Raw genomic sequence first — 19919 nt, forward strand, 5'->3', positions numbered from 1 at the left:
AAAGAACTTAGTGAAACTGATAGGTTAAGTTATAAAAGATCGTGACTTCCACATTACACAGACTCTCTGGTTTTCTAACTCTGATGAAGCAAGTTGCCATTGATGAGATGCCCTGTTCAGTGGCCTATGTGGCAGGGCCTATGAGAGCAGCCTCCAGCCAACAGCCAGTAAGGAACTGAGGCCCTGAGTCCACCAGGCCCCAGGGAACTGAATTCTGCCAACAATTACCAGAGTGAGCTTGGAAGTAGAGCCTTTGCTGTTTGAATCTTCAAATGAGACCACAGCCTCAGTGGACACTTTGATTTCAGCCTTGTGTAGGACCATGAGCCAGCAGCCTCAGCTAAGCCATGCCTAGAAGCCTGACTACAGAAACTGCGAGGTAGTAAATATTGTTGTTTTAAGACATGAAACTTTGGAGTAATTTATTATGCAGCAATCAATAACTAATACAGTGCATAAGGATTTTGGTAGTGGTGATAGGGTGTTGATTTCTGAACCTGAAGAACAATACAAACAAGGAAAGGTAAGAAGTTAATGAGTACACACTGAATTCATACCACAGTTTTTTCCAGGGATGGTCCTTCCCGCAGGGGTTACTTCTTTTACCTTTTCCTCACTTCCTCTAATCCCTGTCTTTCTTCCCTAAAAATAAACTGAAGAGTTATCTTATCAGGGTTCACTGCTAAACTTAGAAATTTCTTCTGTTAAATCTCTAAGATTATCAGTATTATCACCCCCATATCTATCATGATCCTCTTTCCTGAAATTTATCACAGTTACCAGTAAGAGGGTAACTGTAACTAGTAGCTGCAATGCTTGTATTTTCCACATACACAAATTCTCCTCTACCCAGCAGCCACAGTCACTAGAACACAAAAATTAAAATGTTGGACATTGTAAGAATGTGGTGCAATTAGGGCTTTTATTCATTGCTAGTGAGAGTGCAAAATGGTGCAACCACTTTGGAAAGCACTATGGCAGTATCTTGTAAAATTAAGCCTAAATCTGCCATGTGACTTAGTAATTATGCTCCTAGGAAACCATCCAGGAGAAATAAAAACTTATGTTCATGCAAAGGCCTACATTTAAAATTTATAGAAGTTTTATGCCTAATAGTCCAAAAACTCCAAATGCTCATCAACCAGTGACTGGATAAGCAAATTGTGGTGTATCCATACAATGGAATGTAACTCAGCAAAGAAAAGGAACAAACCGCTGACAAATGCAACATGAGGACCCTCAATAGCGTCATGCTAGTGAGAGAAACCAGGTGTAAAACACTATACTCTGACTCCAATTATGCAAAATTCTAGAGAAGGCAAAACTAGAGTGATAGAGAATAGCTCAGTGGTTTCCATGGGGCCAGACTTTAGGGGAGGAGATTGATTGCAAAAGGATAGGGTAACATTTGGGTAGTGAAAACGTTCTATGTCAATTGTGGTGGTTACGTGAGTGTATGCATTTGTCAAGATTCATTTAACTTTTAACCTCTATGGAAAACAGTATGGAGATTTCTCAAAGAAATAAAAATAGAGCTACTAGTCCACCTAGCAATGCTACAGTTGGGCATCTACCCAAAGGAAAAGAAATTGTTTTCTCAAAAGGACATCTGCATTCATATGTTTATCATACCACTATTCACAATAGCAAAGTCATAGTATCAACCTAAGTGTCCATCAACAGTGGATTGGATTTTTAAAATGTAATGCATACACACACACACACACACACACACACACACACACACACACACCCCATGGAATACTACGCAGCCATAAAAAGGAATAAAACATGTCCTTTGCAGCAACATGAATGCAGCTGGAGGCCATTATCCAAAATCAATTAATGCAGAAACAGAAAATCAAATACCACATATTCCCACTTATAAGTGAAAAGTAAACAAAGGGTACATTTGGATATAAAAATGGAAACAGTAGATACTGATGACTCCAACAGAGAGAGAGGGATGGGGGCAAGGGTCAAAAAGTGACCTATTGGGTACTATGTTTACTATTTGGGTGATGGGTTCTATAGAAATCCAAACCCCAGCATTATGAAAAATACCCATGTAACACACCTGCATGTGTACCCACTGAATCTATTTTTTTTTTAAAGAGGGAATACATATACAAGCAAAAATAGACTATAAAAGCTGATTACAAAAAAGATATAACAAAATTACATAGATCTTGAAATTAAAATATAGTAATTGAAATGAAGAAAAATTCATTGAACTTCGAGTGCATTTATTGTATATAAATGATGCATAAAAATTGTTTTAGAAACTCTAAACTGCCACATAGAATCAAAAATTGAAGTATTTCAGGTTATGTTTCTTGTCTTTACAATCATGGCACAATCATTGTTCATTTCAAATCTATCATTTAAATGCAAGAGTGTATAGTACTACAGGGGCTAGAGACACATGAGCTGATACTGTGTGTACTGAGAGCTGACCATATAGCAGGAAGTTCTCTGAATTACTTTCCATGTGGAGTAAAATGGTTATTGAAGAAAAGCAATACAAATGTACTACTTTGAAGCTTACATATATGTATTATTTAAAACTCAACAGTAACCTCAGAAATTGTTTAGAACCTAGTCCAATAAAAGATTTTGGGGGATGAATATTTTATCACTGATATTATTTAGAAATGCTGGCTCATGGTGGTAATAACAAATAGTTCAACTTGTAGTCAGCTTTATTATTGTTTTAAAATTCTTTCCAGTGTACCCTCTATTGCCTGCCCCTTGTGGGGCAGACTTGTTGTCTCACACCTGTCCTTGATATTCTACTGCTACTCCTCATTAACAATTGTGAGTTCCTGGGACCCTAGAACAATATCGCAAAGCCAGAGGCCAGTCTGACTTGCAGAATCTTTGAAAACCTCATTATTATTCAAAGAGTATTATAGATTGCCTACCGCAACCAGGGGCCATTCTAGGTGCTAGCAATTTCAGGTAAAACAGTCTCTGATCTCCAGGACTTAAGTTCTGATAATGTATATTGACATTGTGAGTTCTAGCAATAGCATTTTCTCAAACAGTTAAAAGTAGTAGCCTTTTCTAAAAGTTACAGGTTGTCCTCTCTTCCTTCCCCTTTGTTTATCTTTCTCGGTGTCCTCCCAGGTGCACCCCTTTCTCCCAGCACCATAACCAATCACATTTCTTTAAGTTTCAAGTAAGGTACTCAAGTGCAGGGGCACATTATCTTCTTAGAAGGGAGAACCAACAAATGGAAACTTTTGTACCAACTTAGATCTATTTGTCCTTCTTATGGACCTGTGACATTCACCTGTCACTCTGCTCTTAAAAGCCTCTATCGGATGCAAGGTGCTTCTGAGATTTTTGATACAGGGATGCAGCTTAGAATTGTAAGTGGCCTCCTTGATATTCTGCACCACTAGGTACGGCTTACACAGCAAATACCTATGCCCATCAAAAAGTAGTCTAAGATAAAAGTGCAGGCAAACAGATCAGAGGGTATAAAAGGCCCATTGTCAAAACAATGGGAAGGTTAGCATAGGCCAAGTTAGGTCTCCCACCAACCTCTCTGCTTTATGAGGCTATCATGCAGCTCATCCCAGTCCCACTGGAGTCTTTTCTTCTTTTAAGTCTATGTAACAGTTTCTAACTTAGAACTGTAAAGGTATTTAGAATACATGTCAGGGCCAGAATTTGCAGAGGTCAAGAAGCGTCTTTATGATTAAGTGAATGATCCCAGCAAGGTCAGTATTAGTTTCCTCAAGACTTCTTATCAGACTAGTGGGCCAACCACGCTTTCCATTCCCCCCAAAGAAAAGTCAGACAGGAGCTCAGAAGTAGTGCTGGACCTCAATACTAGTTTTCAGAATCTCATGACAAATTTTATATGTTATATGTTCATGATTGCAAAGAGAAGATAATTTTTTTCTGATAATAATGCAGCATATTCCTTTCAGATCAATGTTAGCACATCTCTTGTCAATCAAGTTTGTATTCCACCTCAACCAATTCCTTTCATAGGCATTAGCTGATTTGAATGGGGTGATGTATTTTAAAATGATGAGGAAGAAGCATTTTTTTTTTGTTTGTTTTGACTTTACTTGAGAACTGGTGACTGATTTTTAACACACACACACAGACACACACACACAAATACATACACACACACATACACAAAATCTCTGGTGATGAAAATAACCATTAAATATAACTAATGCAACACTATGCCATTTATATGATGAACTGACTCACTGCTATCTCACTTTTTGCTTAGTATAGTTTTGTGTACTTTGCTTAAAATATTTGAGGCCACAGAAAGGTTGGACTTGAAATCAAGTCTTCAGGGCTATTTCACATTCTTTTAAGAGTGTTTCTTCAGCTGCCAGGGAAAGATGTGTGCATGAATTCTCTTATCCATGTCAAGGCCAGTTACAGCTGCGTAAAATCAATTCAGCTGTGGTAGACTGATAAGTGCACGTTTCAAGATGACACAAAGTGATCAAACCAGGTGAGAACTAAAAGAGCTTTGGGACCATATTAAATGCCATTGCGTGATGGGGAAGAGGAGAAGAAGGAAATGTACAGGCCAGTTGTTGCTGGGATGACATATTTTGGAGGCCCTCTATGATCAGTGTTAACCCCGTGTTCTTATGTATATTTTCAAAATGTATACACGATAGTTTGCAAGAAATGGTCACCCAGTGACAGAGGACCTGGCTCCTTCTGGTCACTTGTCCCCTTTCACTGTTTTGAGGACTTCTCTGGGAGGTTCTAATTCAAAGGAAACTTTTACTTTGAAAGGTTTAAAAGTCCTTTTACTCTACAGATGTTATGTGGAAAGGCTTGCTTACTCTCGGCTCCATTGCTCTTAAACCTCTTGGTCTTGCTGGCAACATTTTTATGAATCAGAGATTATTTTTAGGTCTGGGGTTTATATTAGAAATTATTCACTGTCAGCTGGGCGTGGTGGCTCAAGCCTGTAATCCCAGCACTTTGGGAGGCCGAGACGGGCGGATCACGAGGTCAGGAGATCGAGACCATCCTGGCGAACACGGTGAAACCCCGTTTCTACTAAAAAAATACAAAAAACTAGCCAGGCGAGGTGGTGGGCGCCTGTAGTCCCAGCTACTGGGGAGGCTGAGGCAGGAGAATGGCGTGAACCCGGGAGGCGGAGCTTGCAGTGAGCTGAGATCCGGCCACTGCACTCCAGCCTGGGCCACAGAGCGAGACTCCGTCTCAAAAAAAAGAAAAAGAAATTATTCACTGTCATTCAACAAATATGCACTAAGCACCCACTAGATACCAGGGATACATGGGCAAACTTCCTATCTCGGAAAATGCTGCCAAGTCTCAGTTCCTGAGCGTTTGGCCCTTTTTACTTTGGGCCCTAGGTAGAACCACAGATACAGGTAGTATTGATGGACATCTTCTTGTCATGGCTGAAGTTTTCTGGGAAATGGTTCTTTGAGGAGCTACCTTGGCTGAGGCTCTCTTGGTTGAATCTCTAAGCACAAGAGCATAAGACAAGGCTTCCCATTGAGTAATATAGCCTAAGGGAAAGAAATGAGAGAAACTTCAAAATCAACAATTTTACAAAGCAAATGAGAAAACAAAACAGCAAATATTTACTTATGTGTACACAACTTTTTCTACTCTTGTGGTGAGCATGCCCAGATTATATGATCTTTGAAGACTGGAAGTGTATTTTTCTTCTTTTGCATTTCTCATTCAATAAGTTAATAAACAGTCATTGATTAACACGTCAAATTATTTGGAAAGGGACTTGAGCCATGATATCTTCGATATCAAAACTTTCTTCAAACCAGAAGGATAGATTTGATCTCTCTCGGTGTTTCTCAACATGTAGTCTGCAGACCACCAACTGGTGAATCACTGGGCTGAGGCCACATGCTTTTTCAAAATGCTAATTAAAAATGCAGATTTATGACTCTACTCTAAAGACCTTCTGAATCAGAAACTCTGAGGGTTAAGCTTGGAAATCTGCATTTTGATAAGGTACCTGGTGGATTTTATATACACTAAGCATTGAATACTTCTGCTTCTGGATTCATGGGCTTCTATGCAATTTTGCTATAAAAACAAAGCTACTAGATGATGCTTCTAGTGACACTTCAGACAATCATGGGGACCAGACTGAATCCCGGCTTCTCTGTTTACTATTCAATAGTTGCATGACCCTGGTCAAGCTATTTAACTTGTCCATGTTTTAGTTTTCTCTTCTGTAAACTGTAGGTCATAAAGACACCTACCACATAGAGGTGTTTGAGTGTTAAATACAATACGTGCAAGGTTCTTAGAAGAGCACCTGACACATAGGAAGCCCTCAATAAAAGGTACCTATTGTTATTATTTTTATTAAATCAATTGCAAAAACCATGCCTTCCGTTTGTGTAAATACAAAAACAACAGCATAAAGTAGATGTGCTAAAGCCAAGTGAGTAGATTTTTGTTTAAAAAGCACTCTAGTGGAGTTAGGAGAACAGTATGATGAAGGGCAGCCAGCAACTGAAAGCATTTCCTGCCAAGAAAAGGGACTTTACAACAATTATGCCTTTTGGTAAGTTGATACTTACAATTTGTGAAGGTCTTTCACAACCATTATTTCATTTGTGCTTCATAAAATCTAAAGAGGTTGAAAGAAGAAGAGAGATGGCAGAGGATGGGGCTGAAAATGTATAAACTTCGGGAGGTGACAGCTCTGGCTTGAAGTCCTAACTAACATTTATTACCTGTGTGTGATCCTGATCAAGTTACATGACATGCCTGAGCTTCCATTTTCTATGCCATAAATTGGAGATAAAATGAGATATCGTATGTAAAGCTCTTGGCACAATGTCTGGAACGTGGTCAATGAGCAATAAATGTAACTATTACTGTCGTGAGTAAACCAAGCCTCTGAGTTTGCACACAGCAAGGAGCTGAGCTGTGCTTTGAGCCTCCCCTGGTTTTCTAAGCCCAGACCCATTGATTTACTTAAGTTCCCACAAATCTCAGAGAGTTGACATTTTATCACAATCCATACTTGAATTTCTTTAAGCCCTAGTAATTTACCCATAAAACCTTGCTTTCCATTGTCAAGAATAAGCACTTTGAAACTTGGTTAACCAACTACTATGTTGATAAAATAGCACGCCAGTAGATGCCATTGTACTTGAATTATTTATCTGGAAACGACTTCTGGCTACAGCACAAGTTGATTCCTTAGGTGCTTAGTTTGGATCACGTAGTTAAACTTACCAAGCAGCTGTTGGTGCTGAAGGCTGTGAATGTAGCGGGTCTGCAGGGCCTCCCACTGGGGCCTGGAGTTGTAAATCCTCATAATGCTGTAAAAGTAGCGCTGTTGCCCTTGGTTGAGGGCCTGTCGGAACAGAACAGGTGATTTTGATGAGTCTGTGGCGTTCCACAGCTTTCAAATTGTGATGTATTCAAAGCTAACTTTTATGGAAATAAGAGGCTTCTCTTGCTAAACATATATTATTTTTTTAATGTGCAACAATTGGAAAATAACAATTGGGGCGTTTTCTCTCTTCATTTGCTTAAACAGCCTTCTGCTAATCTGTATGATCATGAAAATATGTGAGTAAAAAATTCTAGGTAATTGTCTTGAACTGAGGGACATCTAAGGATTTACAGGATCTTATAATTTCATTAATCTTTACTGAGGAAAGTAGGTTGTGATAAACTACACAGGGCTGAAGTATGCTAGGCCTCTGGACTGGTAGAAAATTTCCCACTGAAAGTTCTCAATAAGCAAGGGAAATAGATGGATGAATAATGTGGTAAGGGTTCATTATATCATTAGTAAAAAGGTGCCGTGAAAACAAAGAATGTAAACAAGCTCCCTAAACAGTCAAGGAAGGTTTCCTAAATGAGATGATCATCTTATCTGAGTCTTAGATGAGGAGTTTCCTTAAGGGACTAGAATACTGGTTCTCAAATGGCATGCACAGCACCTGGAAACCTGTTAGAAAGTCTAACTTTTTTTTTTTTTTTTTTTTTAGTTCAAAGGGAACATAGAGTCTGATTGTGAAAAGACTGTTAGCAGAAGATGATGGAAACCTTTTAGCTATGTTAAGAGTTTAAGGTTTAACTATCCTATGAGGAGCCATCAAAGATCTTTAAGGCAGTGGCTTTCAGCAGGGATGATTTTGACCCCCAGGGGACATTTGGCAATGCCTGCAAAATGTTTTTGATTGTCCTAATTGGTGGGAGGAGGAGGGGGTGCTCCTTACATTCAGTGAGTAGAGGCCTGGGATTTGCTCAGCATCTTGCAAAGCACAGGACAGCTTCCCACGCCTTTCCAACAAATGATCCCACCCAAAACACCATACTCTCAACTGACCAGATTTGCATTTAAAAAAATGGCCCTGCATTGGAGAATGGGCTCAAGGAAAGAGATCATTGGTAGAGAGACCATTTAGAAGGCTACTTTCTTAAAGGTAGAAAGAAATAAGAAGGGTCAAGACTTCAATTACTATTACATACCTAAGATATCTTAAGTGTTCATTATATACTGTGCTCAGCATTTTGTCTTCACATTTGCATGTATTTTGCATGCATAATCTCTTAATTTTCAATAATCTGAGGAGATGAACAATTTATTCTGTTCACTTTACAGATAGGGAAACAGATAGTGGCATCAACATTCTAGAAAAATCAAGATAAAATAAGTTCACCATAGGCCAAAAAATTCAAAACAATAATAGAGTTTTCAAAATGAGTTAATGGCCGGGCGCGGTGGCTCAAGCCTGTAATCCCAGCACTTTGGGAGGCCGAGACGGGCGGATCATGAGGTCAGGAGATCGAGACCATCCTGGCTAACACGGTGAAACCCCGTCTCTACTAAAACATACAAAAAAATTAGCCGGGCGAGGTGGTGGGCGCCTGTAGTCCCAGCTACTCGGGAGGCTGAGGCAGGAGAATGGCGTGAACCCGGGAGGCGGAGCTTGCAGTGAGCTGAGATCCGGCCACAGCACTCCAGCCTGGGCGGCAGAGCGAGACTCCGTCTCAAAAAAACAAACAAACAAACAAACAAACAAACAAAAAACAAACAAAAAACAAAATGAGTTAGTAACTATGCAATAAAAACTAAACTTAAGATAATTATATGTAAAGGTAGAGTAAGGTGACTTTTACCTGTTAGACATTTTGTGTGGGCCTGAAATTTGTGAGTTAGCATTTTGTTTTGTTTTTATTTTTTTGGCCTTAAACTTAATATCAAAAATCTATCTGGAGTGAAAGTAGCAAAGCCAAGTGCCTCATAATTTGAGACACTATTTCAGCTTTAGTTTCTGAAGTAGATATTTTAAAGGATAATATATTTGAAGAGAATGAATTCCACTCCTGAATAACTAATTTTGCCTTTTAAAATGATTGAGAACAAGATAATATGAAAATTGGAAGCCAATTTCAAGAGCAGAACTCCAAAGTGCAATGGGAGTTCACATAGAAGATAAAAATCTTAAAAGTGATGATTTTATTTTACAAAGCAAAAAATGTCTACTTCTTTTCCTTAGTAAAACCCTAAACTTCCTAAATGAGAAGTAGCAGGTAACATTACTAATATTTTTATCCTGTTGTTGATCCTTCCTTGAGGTTTTAGGAGAGAACTGAAATTTTTACAGCCTATTTATGAGAATGGCTTTAACTAACTTTGACTAAAAGGAGCTCTTCAAAAGGCAGCCACAGTGTGGCCAATTAGTAAGTTTCCCATCGCTGACAGTGGGTCAGCCATGAAGAGGTGACCATCTACCAGAGCTCCTGAAATGGGGCGGGTGTAGGAGGTTACCCAAGTGCTCATTCATTCACTCATACATGACCTTCAACATTCAGCAAGGGCTTATTTTGGGACAAATATTCTTCCTAATGCTAGGTAAACAAAGACAGCAGAAAAAGTCCTGAGACCTTGAAGGACAGACAGGCCACTATCTGAGAAGAAAAGAAAAGAAAAGAAAAGAGAAGAGAAGGGGAAGAGAGGGAAGAGAAAGGGAAGGGAAGAGAAAGGGAAGGGAAGAGAAAGGGAAGGGAAGAGAAAGGGAAGGGAAGAGAAAGGGAAGGGAAGGGAAGGGAAGGGAAGGGAGGGGGGAAGGGAAGGGAAGGGAGGGGGGGAGGGGAGGGGAGGGGAGGGGAGGGGAGGGGAGGAGGGAGGGAGGGAGGGGAGGGAAGGGGGAAGGGAAGGGAAGGGAAGGGAAGGGAAGGGAAGGGAAGGGAAGAAGGAAGGAAGGAAAGAAAGAAAGGAAAGAAAGGAAGAAAGAAAGAAAAACAGAAAGGAAGGCAGGCCATACCTTTAGTAAGGAAGTGTCATAGATGGAGTGAGGAACTCGAACTCGAATGAAAGGAAGCTGTGGAACATTCCAGAGCTTTTGTTGTCTATTCCACTTTTGTCCCATCGTTTATCCTGTACCTCCAAGAAACAACAAAGCATAGCATAAAATTTCTTTTAGCTCAACCATTTTTGGGGACATACTTAAGTAAATAAGTAGCAAGTGAATGAATTTTTAAAAATGTAATTTGTTTTAAGGGATAGGAACATTTGCTCACATTTCCAAGTAATTGGACATCACCACACTACTTAATTCCACACCTTTTCTTAGTCTCACCCTTTATTTATGAAAATAATTATTAATTATTTATGAAGTTAAGGAATAATTCAGAGTCCTTGTCTTTCTGTTTAACTGTTTGGAACAGGTGGGTTGTAGAGCATACTATTTTTATAATAGTAATGTTTTTGATAATTTTATATACTATCGATTATCATATCTGATTCTAAAAGTAATATATATTGTTTTGGAAGATTTGGAAGAATTTAAAAATTGAAGAAGAAAATAAGATTACTCATACAAGTTGAGCATCCCAAATCTAAAAGTCCAACATCTGAAATGCTCCAAATCCAAAACTTTTAGTGCCCACATGATGCTCAAAGGAAATGCTCATTGGAGCATATTGGATTTTGGATTTTTGGATTTGGGAGGCTCAACTAGCAAAGATAATGCAAATTCTCCAGAATCAAAAAAAAAAAAAAAAAATCTGAAATTCAAAACACTTCTGGTCCCAAGCATTTTGGATAAGGCATACTCAACTTGTATCTAACTATCTACAATTATTGTTAGTATTTGGTTGATTTCCTTTTACTTATTTATTTATATATATTTTGTGAGACAGAGTCTCACTCTATCACCCAGGCTGGAGCACAGTGGTGTGATTATAGCTCATGCAGTCTTGAACTCCTGGGCTCAAGCCATCCTCCCACCTCAGCCTCCTAAGTAGCTGGGACTATAGGTACACACCCCACACCCAGTTATTTTTTAAATTGTTAGTAGAGATAATGTTCCCCAGACAATGTTCTCCCTATGTTCCCCAGGCTAGTCTCCAACTCCTGGGCTCAAGTTATCCTCCACCTCAGGCTCCCAAAGTGCTGGGATTACAGGTATGAGGCACCACGCTGAGTTTCACTTTCCTCTTATTTATTTATTTTTTCTGTGTACATTGTGTGTAATTTTAGAAAAGGGAGATGATAATTTATGTTTTGTGCGCTTTCTCAGATCATTAAGTATTCTTTAAAAATATGATTTTTAATGGTAGTATAGTATGCCTTTACATCATTCTCCACTTCTTGCAAATTTAGATGTGCAATTTTATAGCATTGCACTATAAAATAAACTATTAAACTTGTCATGTTTCTACTTGCATGACAAAGACACAGAATAAAGGAGTCACATTTACTATGATTAAGTCTCCTTTCCTGGTGATTTAGGGTTTAGAGTCTGAAGGGTGTATAATAATATGAATTTAACAATCCAGCAAGAGTAGACATATTAGAATCAGTTGCCAAGTCACAGAGTGCAAACCCAGAGTATTTTCCCCTCTGCTTACTCCTTTGTCTTTGTTAGCAGTGTGAATTACTGAATGATACAAAGTAAGACCACAGCAAATCAAGCATAGTAACAATCTGCTAAACATAGATCATTATCAATACCTGCACCATGTACTCACTGAAGAAAATAAACTATAATAGAGGCTGTATGGCCTTTAGAACTAGAAAGACTTGAATTTCTTTCCTTCCATAAGCCTCAGCCCTCTCATCCTTACGACAGCAGTTACAATGCCTACCCCATTGGGTATTTGATTCACTGAAATCGTGAATATAGAATGCTCTCACTTTATGCCAGTTTCTTGTCTCTCTACCCAACCTTCATGCATGTTCAGACACACAAACACATACGCACACATAGGTTCACAAACACACACATGCTTAAGGAGTATTGTAATACATGTAGAGACTCATTTGAGTTCACACATCAAAGGTTCCATTCTTCCAGAAGAGAAATTTATTAGGAAAACATTAGTCAACATCTCTGTGTGTACTGTTTCTGCTATATAAACGTATAAATTAAACTATAAATATTTTAAATGTGTGCACTCCAGAAACCATACCAACCAAGATATACTCTTTTAATAATCTCTGTGATTGACGCTTATACTCTCTCCTGTACTCAAATCATTTCAATAACCCTCCTCCCATTTTCCAGATCTGTAGAACAGAGAATAAATATGCTTCAAGCTGAAAAGATTTCTTGTCTCCTCAAATAGCATAAGGAAATGACTGATGCTCTTTCTTATGGCAACAATTCATGTATGCTTTTCTGGGGCTACTGCTGAATAAATTTACCTATTCAAGTGGCCTATACCTGATACAATTTGATTAAAATACTCATGGAATTCAGAGAGAAAAACATCTATAAAATAATATATCTGAAACAAAACACAGATTTGCCTAAAAAGAACATACCCTATACTGTAGTTCCCCCACTTTTAAAAGCTGGCATTCATATTCAGTGTAGTTTTCTTACGCGGACTCTGTTCATATGGTGGTGGTGGTGGAAGCCTGTTGATAAGCTGATATCCAAGCAACATCATGTGATGAAACAAAGAGCTGGGGAAATCTGGCTGCATGCCTTTCTTCACTTCTGGGTAACATTCAGCTACACAGTTTGATATTTTTTCTTCCAAATTTTGTGCCTAATCAAGTGTCATCTTCTAAATCTACCATTATCTGTGTTCTATGCACATTTGGTGGAGTAACACGCATACAGGCTGAGATTCTAAATATTAAAGGTCAAGAAATCCATCAGGGCAATGGGCCATGACATAAATATTTCCAAAATTTGGAGTCAGTAGTCCCCTTCCCCATTGCTCAGGATGATGAAGGAAGAATTCCTGAATATAGAGGTATGGGCATGATTTTGACTGTGGTAACATATGAAATTATTCCATACTTTAAGCTAAGTTTCTTTTCATTTTGTGGGGAGTAAGATATTCTCCATATGTTGTCTTAATTAGAGGCTACATATGATGATAATGAACCTGTGGCATAAGACTAGAGTCCACACTGACCTCATCCCTTCTTCTGTGACAGCATTATTCTACTGGCTTCCTTTATTTCTCAAGTGTCCTCCTTCTGAATGCCAGCTTATCTGCAAAGATGAAGAGTTCCTAGAGGAAAGGGAAGAAGAAATATCAAAAGAAAACACATTCAAAATTCTTAGGAGACTAAGGGGAAGAAAAAAGCAGGGAGATGAGAGTGATGAATCATATGCCTTAAAGAAGAAAGGGCTCAACAGATGCAAAAGTCTTGCATTTTTTCCCCAATAATTTGAATGCAGACCTCCTGGGAAATAAGCACAGCACAAACAAGTGTCTATAAATGCCAGTGAATAACATGAAATCTTTCACTGGATCTGAGAGGTTGATGATTCTTTACCAAGAGATAAAGAACAGTTGTGTGCAGAGTTGACATTGTCAATCGAGTCTTCCTCAAATGTTTTTCCAGGATATGATGAAATTCATTCTGGGTGCACTGCATCTGCTGATGTTGCACACACATGCTGAAATTCCTACCAGCTTGCATTGGACCCTACTCAATCAGGAGAACAGTAACAGATCTGGGTATTTGACAGAGGGCATTTAATGTAAGGAATCTGTTATGAAAATATAGAAATGGGTTAGAGGAGTAAAACAAGGAGGGTTAGGTTGTCCAAGCGTTGGCAATTGCACTAAACTATGATTGCACGTAGAGCTGGAGGACAAAAAGGAAAATGATTTTACCCACAGCCCATGGACACTGTGCTATAGAGGCTGCTTCCTTTGGAGAACTGCTCCCTGAGCAGCACCTCAGGAACCTGCACTCACCAGGCACCCTTGCTTCTATGTTCTTGCCCAAACTGCTAATCCTACTGTTGCTGTGACTACTGTTGCTGTCCATGTGGCTGCTGCTGCTGGCATTGCCATAGGTGCAAGCAGAAAATAATTTTTTAAAATGGCTTCTTCCCTCCAGGCTTCATGTCCTGCCCTCCATTGGATGCCAGCTGGCAAGGGATTTTGGGAAATGTATTTTGCAGTCTTCCTACTACTCTGATAAAGAGAAGGATATGGAAGAATCAACATGAGGCTGACAGATGGTGGACACTCTCTAACACAAACACAAATCTAAGAGGTACCTTTGGGACCTATGAAGTCAGGCAGGAGACTGAAGGACTTAGACATACAGTCAGTGTTTACCTCACATCACTGAAAGTTGTCATTTTATAAGAAAGGAGGAAATAAGATAAAACTAGCTATGTAGATGGTATCAAATAATGAGATATAAATTTGTAGACATATTTTAAAATTTAAGAATGAGGAAGTAATGTATATCCTAAGTTTGGGACAAAAAATGTTTTCCCAAAGACTAGTTTAACATTTCAAAAAGAATTTAAACTGATTACAAAAAAAGGAATAGAAATACCCATAATCTAATTACTATAGAGAATATGATGTCAACTATTAGTAGAAAAGATGTACTATTTCACAGTTAAAATATTGATACAGCAATGAGACTCAATGCTTAAGACATTGGCTATTTAGAAGGTGGGTGATAGTGTTTTCATGGAATACCAGGGTAAATGTGACCTCATGGGTGATACCAAGTGAGGAAGAGGAACACCTGATTGGAATCCAAGATGAAGTTAAACTCTAATTCAAAGAAACCCACCTGCTAGAGGGAGAGTGTCACTGTCCATCATGGTGGTACACACTTTCCCGAAAAACTATGAACCCAGAAGGAAATGCTCTGCTCACATCCTTTTGCCAGGATCCTCTTAGCTGCAGAGATGCCCGTGAGGATGTCTCTGGTAGGCGCTGACAAGCTCCCTTGACTACCCAAGCCCTCAGAGGACCTCCATGCTCCTTAAGGAAGAGAAGGCAGTGTCCCTCTCCCAACTCTACTGCTGTTTATCCCCTGGACTCTACTTAGTCTTCTAGAGTCTTGGTTGAATTTCATTTCCCATTGAGCTATGTAGTCCCTTGAACTTAAACTCTTTTGGTTGTGGGGCGGGGGGGGGAGTTAGTTATTCCTTATTATCTTGTTTTTACTTTGACCTCTTCATAGAAAACCCTTACTTTTCTGAGATTCCAAAACAAAAGCTGTCATGTACACCAAACCTATCAGAGCCACTGGTCACAAAAACAGGGTTATTTAGAGTCAGTCTTAGTTTGGATTATAAGAACCACTTTTAGTGAGTGAAAACTACTTGGGACACTTAGAAGCAGTGATTATCGGCAAAGGAAAAACTGGATGTGGTCACATATGTGCTAAGACTTTGGAAAAACAGATTTCAAACAATTCAGGAAAAAAGTCTAAAGTGGACTTGAGAAGGGAATATCCAGAGATTTAGTTTCAACCCTATAATCTCAAATAAAATCCATAGAAGAAAGAGATAATATATCAAAAGAAACCAGAGTAAGTCCACTGGGAACTCACAGAGAATTCTAGACTCGAGGTCAGGTTATTTTTAAAAATCATAATTTACCAAAAAAGATTTTTCATTAGAGACTAGCAATGGTTCTCTAAAAACAGATCCCAATAAGCACAACTGTTAAGTAGGAGAGTCAGTACTCAAATCCATGATTGCCTGAAATCTATGATTTCTTACCTTGATCTCTGGAATGAAAAGGGAATTCAAGCAGCCTACACTATGCTATAATAGAACATTATCCCTTTTATTCAGTCATTACCTACAGATGAAATTCATGCCTCACAATTCTTCCTGTCCTTGGGTATGTTCCATTCCCACCTGGAATACTGCTTGCTGAATAAGGGGAGGCTTCAGTTTCACAAAGACGTATGGTCATAATTCTGGAGCAGGATATTAGTCTTACTATGCCAAGTCATTGGCCTTCTAATAAAACTCCTGGAAAGTCTTCATGTAAATAGGCATCCAGTAAGCCAGTCCAGTCAGCCCTTGAATATACCCAGTCATATTCAAATTCATAGTGAATATCGAATTCTTTTTTATGTCCCTGGCTATAAAAACATTCTCCAAGTGTGTTCTGATTTTTTTAAAAGTGAATTGGATAATAAATACCATGCAGCACTCCACAATGGATTATCAATGCAACTTTGTAAACATTTAAAAGATCAATACTGATTCCTGGCAAGATGGCTGAATAGGAACAGCTCTGGTCTGCAGCTCCCAGCCAGACCAATGCAGAAGAGGGGTGATTTCTGCATTTCCAACTGAGGTACCTGGTTCATCTCAGTGGGACTGGTTAGACAGTGGGTGCAGCCCACAAAGGGTAAGCAGAAGAAGGGTGGGGCTTCACCTCACCCAGGAAGTGTGAGGAGTCAGGGAACTCCTTCCCCTAGCCAAGGGAAGCCACGAGAAACTGTGCCATGAGGGACTGTGCTATCCAGTTTTGATACTATGCTTTTCCCGTGGTCTTCGCCACCCACAGACCAGGAGATTCCCTCGGGTGCTTACACCACAAGGGTCCTGGGTTTCAAACACAAAACTAGGGGGCATTTGGGCAGACACAAAGCTAGCTGCAGGAGTTTCTTTTCATATCCCAGTGGTGCCTGGAATGACAGCAAGACAGAACTGTTCACTCCCCTGGAAGGGGGGATGAAGCCAGGGAGCCAAGTGGTCTTGCTCAGTGGATCCCACCCCCATGGAGGCCAGCAAGCTAAGATCCATGGCTTGAAATTCTTGCTGCCAGCATAGCAGTTTGAAGTTGACCTGGGAAGCTCGAGCTTGGTGGGGGGAGGGGCGTCCGCCATTACTGAGGCTTGAGTAGGCAGTTTTCTGCTCACAGTGTAAACAAAGCTGTCTGGAAGTTCGGATTGGGTAGAGCAAACCGCAGCACCACAAAGCCGCTGTAACCAGACTGCCTCTCTAGATTCCTTCTCTCTGGGCAGGGTATCTCTGAAGGAAAAGCAGCAGCCCCAGTCAGGGGCTTATAGATAAAACTCCCATCTCCCTGGGACAGAGCACCTGGGAAAAGGGGCAGCTGTGGGCATAGCTTCAGCAGACTTAAACGTTTCTATCTGCTGACTCTGAAGAGAGCAGTGGATCTCCCAGCACAGCTCTGCTAAGGGACAGACTGCCTCCTCAAGTGGGTCCCTGACCCCTGTGCCTCCTGATAGGAAGACACCTCCCAGCAGGGGTCAACAGACGCCTCATATAGGAGAGCTCCAGCTGGCATCTGGTGGGTGCCCCTCTGGGACGAAGCTTCCAGAGGAAGGAACAGGCAGCAATCTCTGCTGTTCTGCAGCCTTCGCTGGTGATACCCAGGCAAACAGAGTCTGGAGTGAATCCCCAGCAAACTCCAGCAGACCTGCAGAAGAGAACCCTGACTATTAGAAGGAGAACTAACAAACAGAAAGCAATAGCATCAACATCAACAAAAAGGACAATCACGCAAAAATTCCATCTGTAGGTCACTAACAGCAAAGACCAAAGGTAGATAAATCCATGAAGATGAGGAAAAACTAGCGCAAAAAGGCTGAAAATTCCAAAAACCAGAATGCCTCTTCTCCTCCAAAGGATCACAACTCCTTGCCAGGAAGGGAACAAAACTGGATGGAGAGTGAGTGTGATGAATTGACAGAAGTACGCTTCAGAAGTGGGATAATAACAAACTCCTTCAAGCTAAAGGAGCATGTTCTAACCCAATGTATGGAAGCTAAGAACCTTGAAAAAAAGGTTAGAGGAATTGCTAACTAGAATAACCAGTTTAGAGAAGAATATAAATGACCTGATGCAGCTGAAAAACACAGCATGAGAACATTGTGAAGCATATGTAAGTGTCAATAGCTGAATAGATCAAGCAGAAGAAAGGATATCAGAGATTGAAGATCAACTTAATGAAATAAAGCATGAAGACAAGATTAGAGAAAAAAGAATGAAAAGGAACGAACAAAGCCTTCAAGAAATATGGGACTATGTGAAAAGACCAAACCTACATTTGATTGGTGTACCTGAAAGTGACGGGGAGAATAGAAGCAAGCTGGGAAACATACTTCAGGGTATTATCCAGGAGAACTTGCCCAACCTAGCAAGACAAGCCAGCATTCAAATTCAGGAAATACAGAGAATATCACAAAGATACTCCTTGAGAAGAGCAATCCCAAGACACATAACCATCAGATTCACCAAGGTTGAAATGAAGGAAAAAATGTTAAGGGCATCCAGAGAGAAAGGTCTGGTTACCCACAAAGTGAAGCCCATCAGACTAACAGTGGATCTCTCTGCAGAAACCCTACAAGCCAGAAGAGAATGGGGGCCAATATTCAACATTCTTACAGAAAAGAATGTTCAACCCAGAATTTCATATCCAGCCAAACTAAGCTTCATAAGTGAAGGAGAAATAAAATCCTTTACAGACAAGCAAATGCTGAGGGATTTTTGTCATCACCAGGCCTGCCTTACAAGAGTTCCTGAAGAAAGCACTAAATATGGAAAGGAAAAACCAGTACCAGCCACTGCAAAAACAAATCAAAATGTAAAGGTCATTGACACTATGAAGAAACTGCATCAACTAATGGGAAAAATAGCCATCTCGCATCATAATGACAGGATCAAATTCACACATAACAATATTAACCTTAAATGTAAATGGGCTAAGTGACCCAATTAAAAGGCACAGACTGACAAATTGGATAAAGAGTCAAGACCCATCAGTGTGCTGTTTTCAGGAGACCCATCTCACATGCAAAGACACTTATTGGCTCAAAATAAAGGGATGGAGGAAAATTTATCAAGCAAATTGAAAGCAAAAAAAGCAGGAGTTGCAATCCTAGTCTCTGATAAAACAGACTTTAAACCAACAAAAATCAAAAAAGACAAAGAAGGGCATTACATAACGGTAAAGGGATTAATGGAACAAGAAGAGCTAATTATCCTAAATATATATGCACCTAATATAGGAGCACCCAGATTCATAAAGCAAGTTCTTAGAGACCTACAAAGAGACTTAGACTCCCACACAATAATAGTGGGAGACTTTAACACTCCACTGTCAATATTAGACAGATCAACAAGACAGAAAATTAACAAGGATATTCAGGACTTGAACTCAGCTCTGTACCAAGTGGACCTAATGGACATCTACAGAACTCTTCACTCCAAATCAACAGAATCTACATTCTTCTCAGCACCACATTTTACTTATTCTAAAATCAACCATATAACTGGAAGTAAAACACTCCTCAGCAAATGCAAAAGAACAGAAATCATAAGAAACCGTCCCTCAGACCACAGTGCAAACAAATTAGAACTCAGAATTGAGAAACTCACTCAAAACTACACAACTACACGGAAACTGAACAACCTGCTCCTGAATGACTACTGGGTTAAGGCAGAAATAAATAAGTTATTTGAAACCAATGAGAACAAAGACACAACATACCAGAATCTCTGGGACACAGCTAAAACAGTGTTTAGAGGGACATTTAAAGCATTAAATGCCCACAGAAGAAAGTGGAAAGATCTAAAATTGACACCCTAATATCACAATTAAAAGAACTAGAGAAGCAAGAGCAAACAAATTCAAAAGCTAGTAGAATACTAAAAATAACTAAGATCAGAGCAGAACTGAAG

The 19919-nt window shown here is 39.6% G+C and overlaps 1 protein-coding gene across 2 annotated transcripts; it reads right to left on the reverse strand.

Annotated features, from left to right (window-relative positions):
* Nucleotides 1-5235: 5235 nt before the first annotated feature.
* FAM216B (family with sequence similarity 216 member B) lies at nt 5236-12905 on the reverse strand. Of its 2 annotated transcripts, none has more exons than XM_010374490.2 (4): nt 12794-12905; nt 10290-10402; nt 7243-7363; nt 5236-5534 (listed from the first exon to the last, which is right to left on the reverse strand). In XM_010374490.2, exons 2-4 carry the CDS (start codon nt 10392-10394, stop codon nt 5335-5337), a joined length of 426 nt encoding a protein of 141 aa, XP_010372792.2. In that variant the 5' UTR covers nt 10395-10402; nt 12794-12905; the 3' UTR covers nt 5236-5334. The 2 variants fall into 2 exon arrangements, with proteins under 2 accessions (XP_010372792.2, XP_010372791.2); XM_010374489.2 differs by having other exon boundaries at nt 10290-10408; nt 12794-12902.
* Between the last annotated feature and the right edge of the window lie 7014 nt (nt 12906-19919).

Source organism: Rhinopithecus roxellana, chromosome 18 (assembly GCF_007565055.1).
Source record: "Rhinopithecus roxellana isolate Shanxi Qingling chromosome 18, ASM756505v1, whole genome shotgun sequence".
Taxonomy (NCBI): domain Eukaryota; kingdom Metazoa; phylum Chordata; class Mammalia; order Primates; family Cercopithecidae; genus Rhinopithecus; species Rhinopithecus roxellana.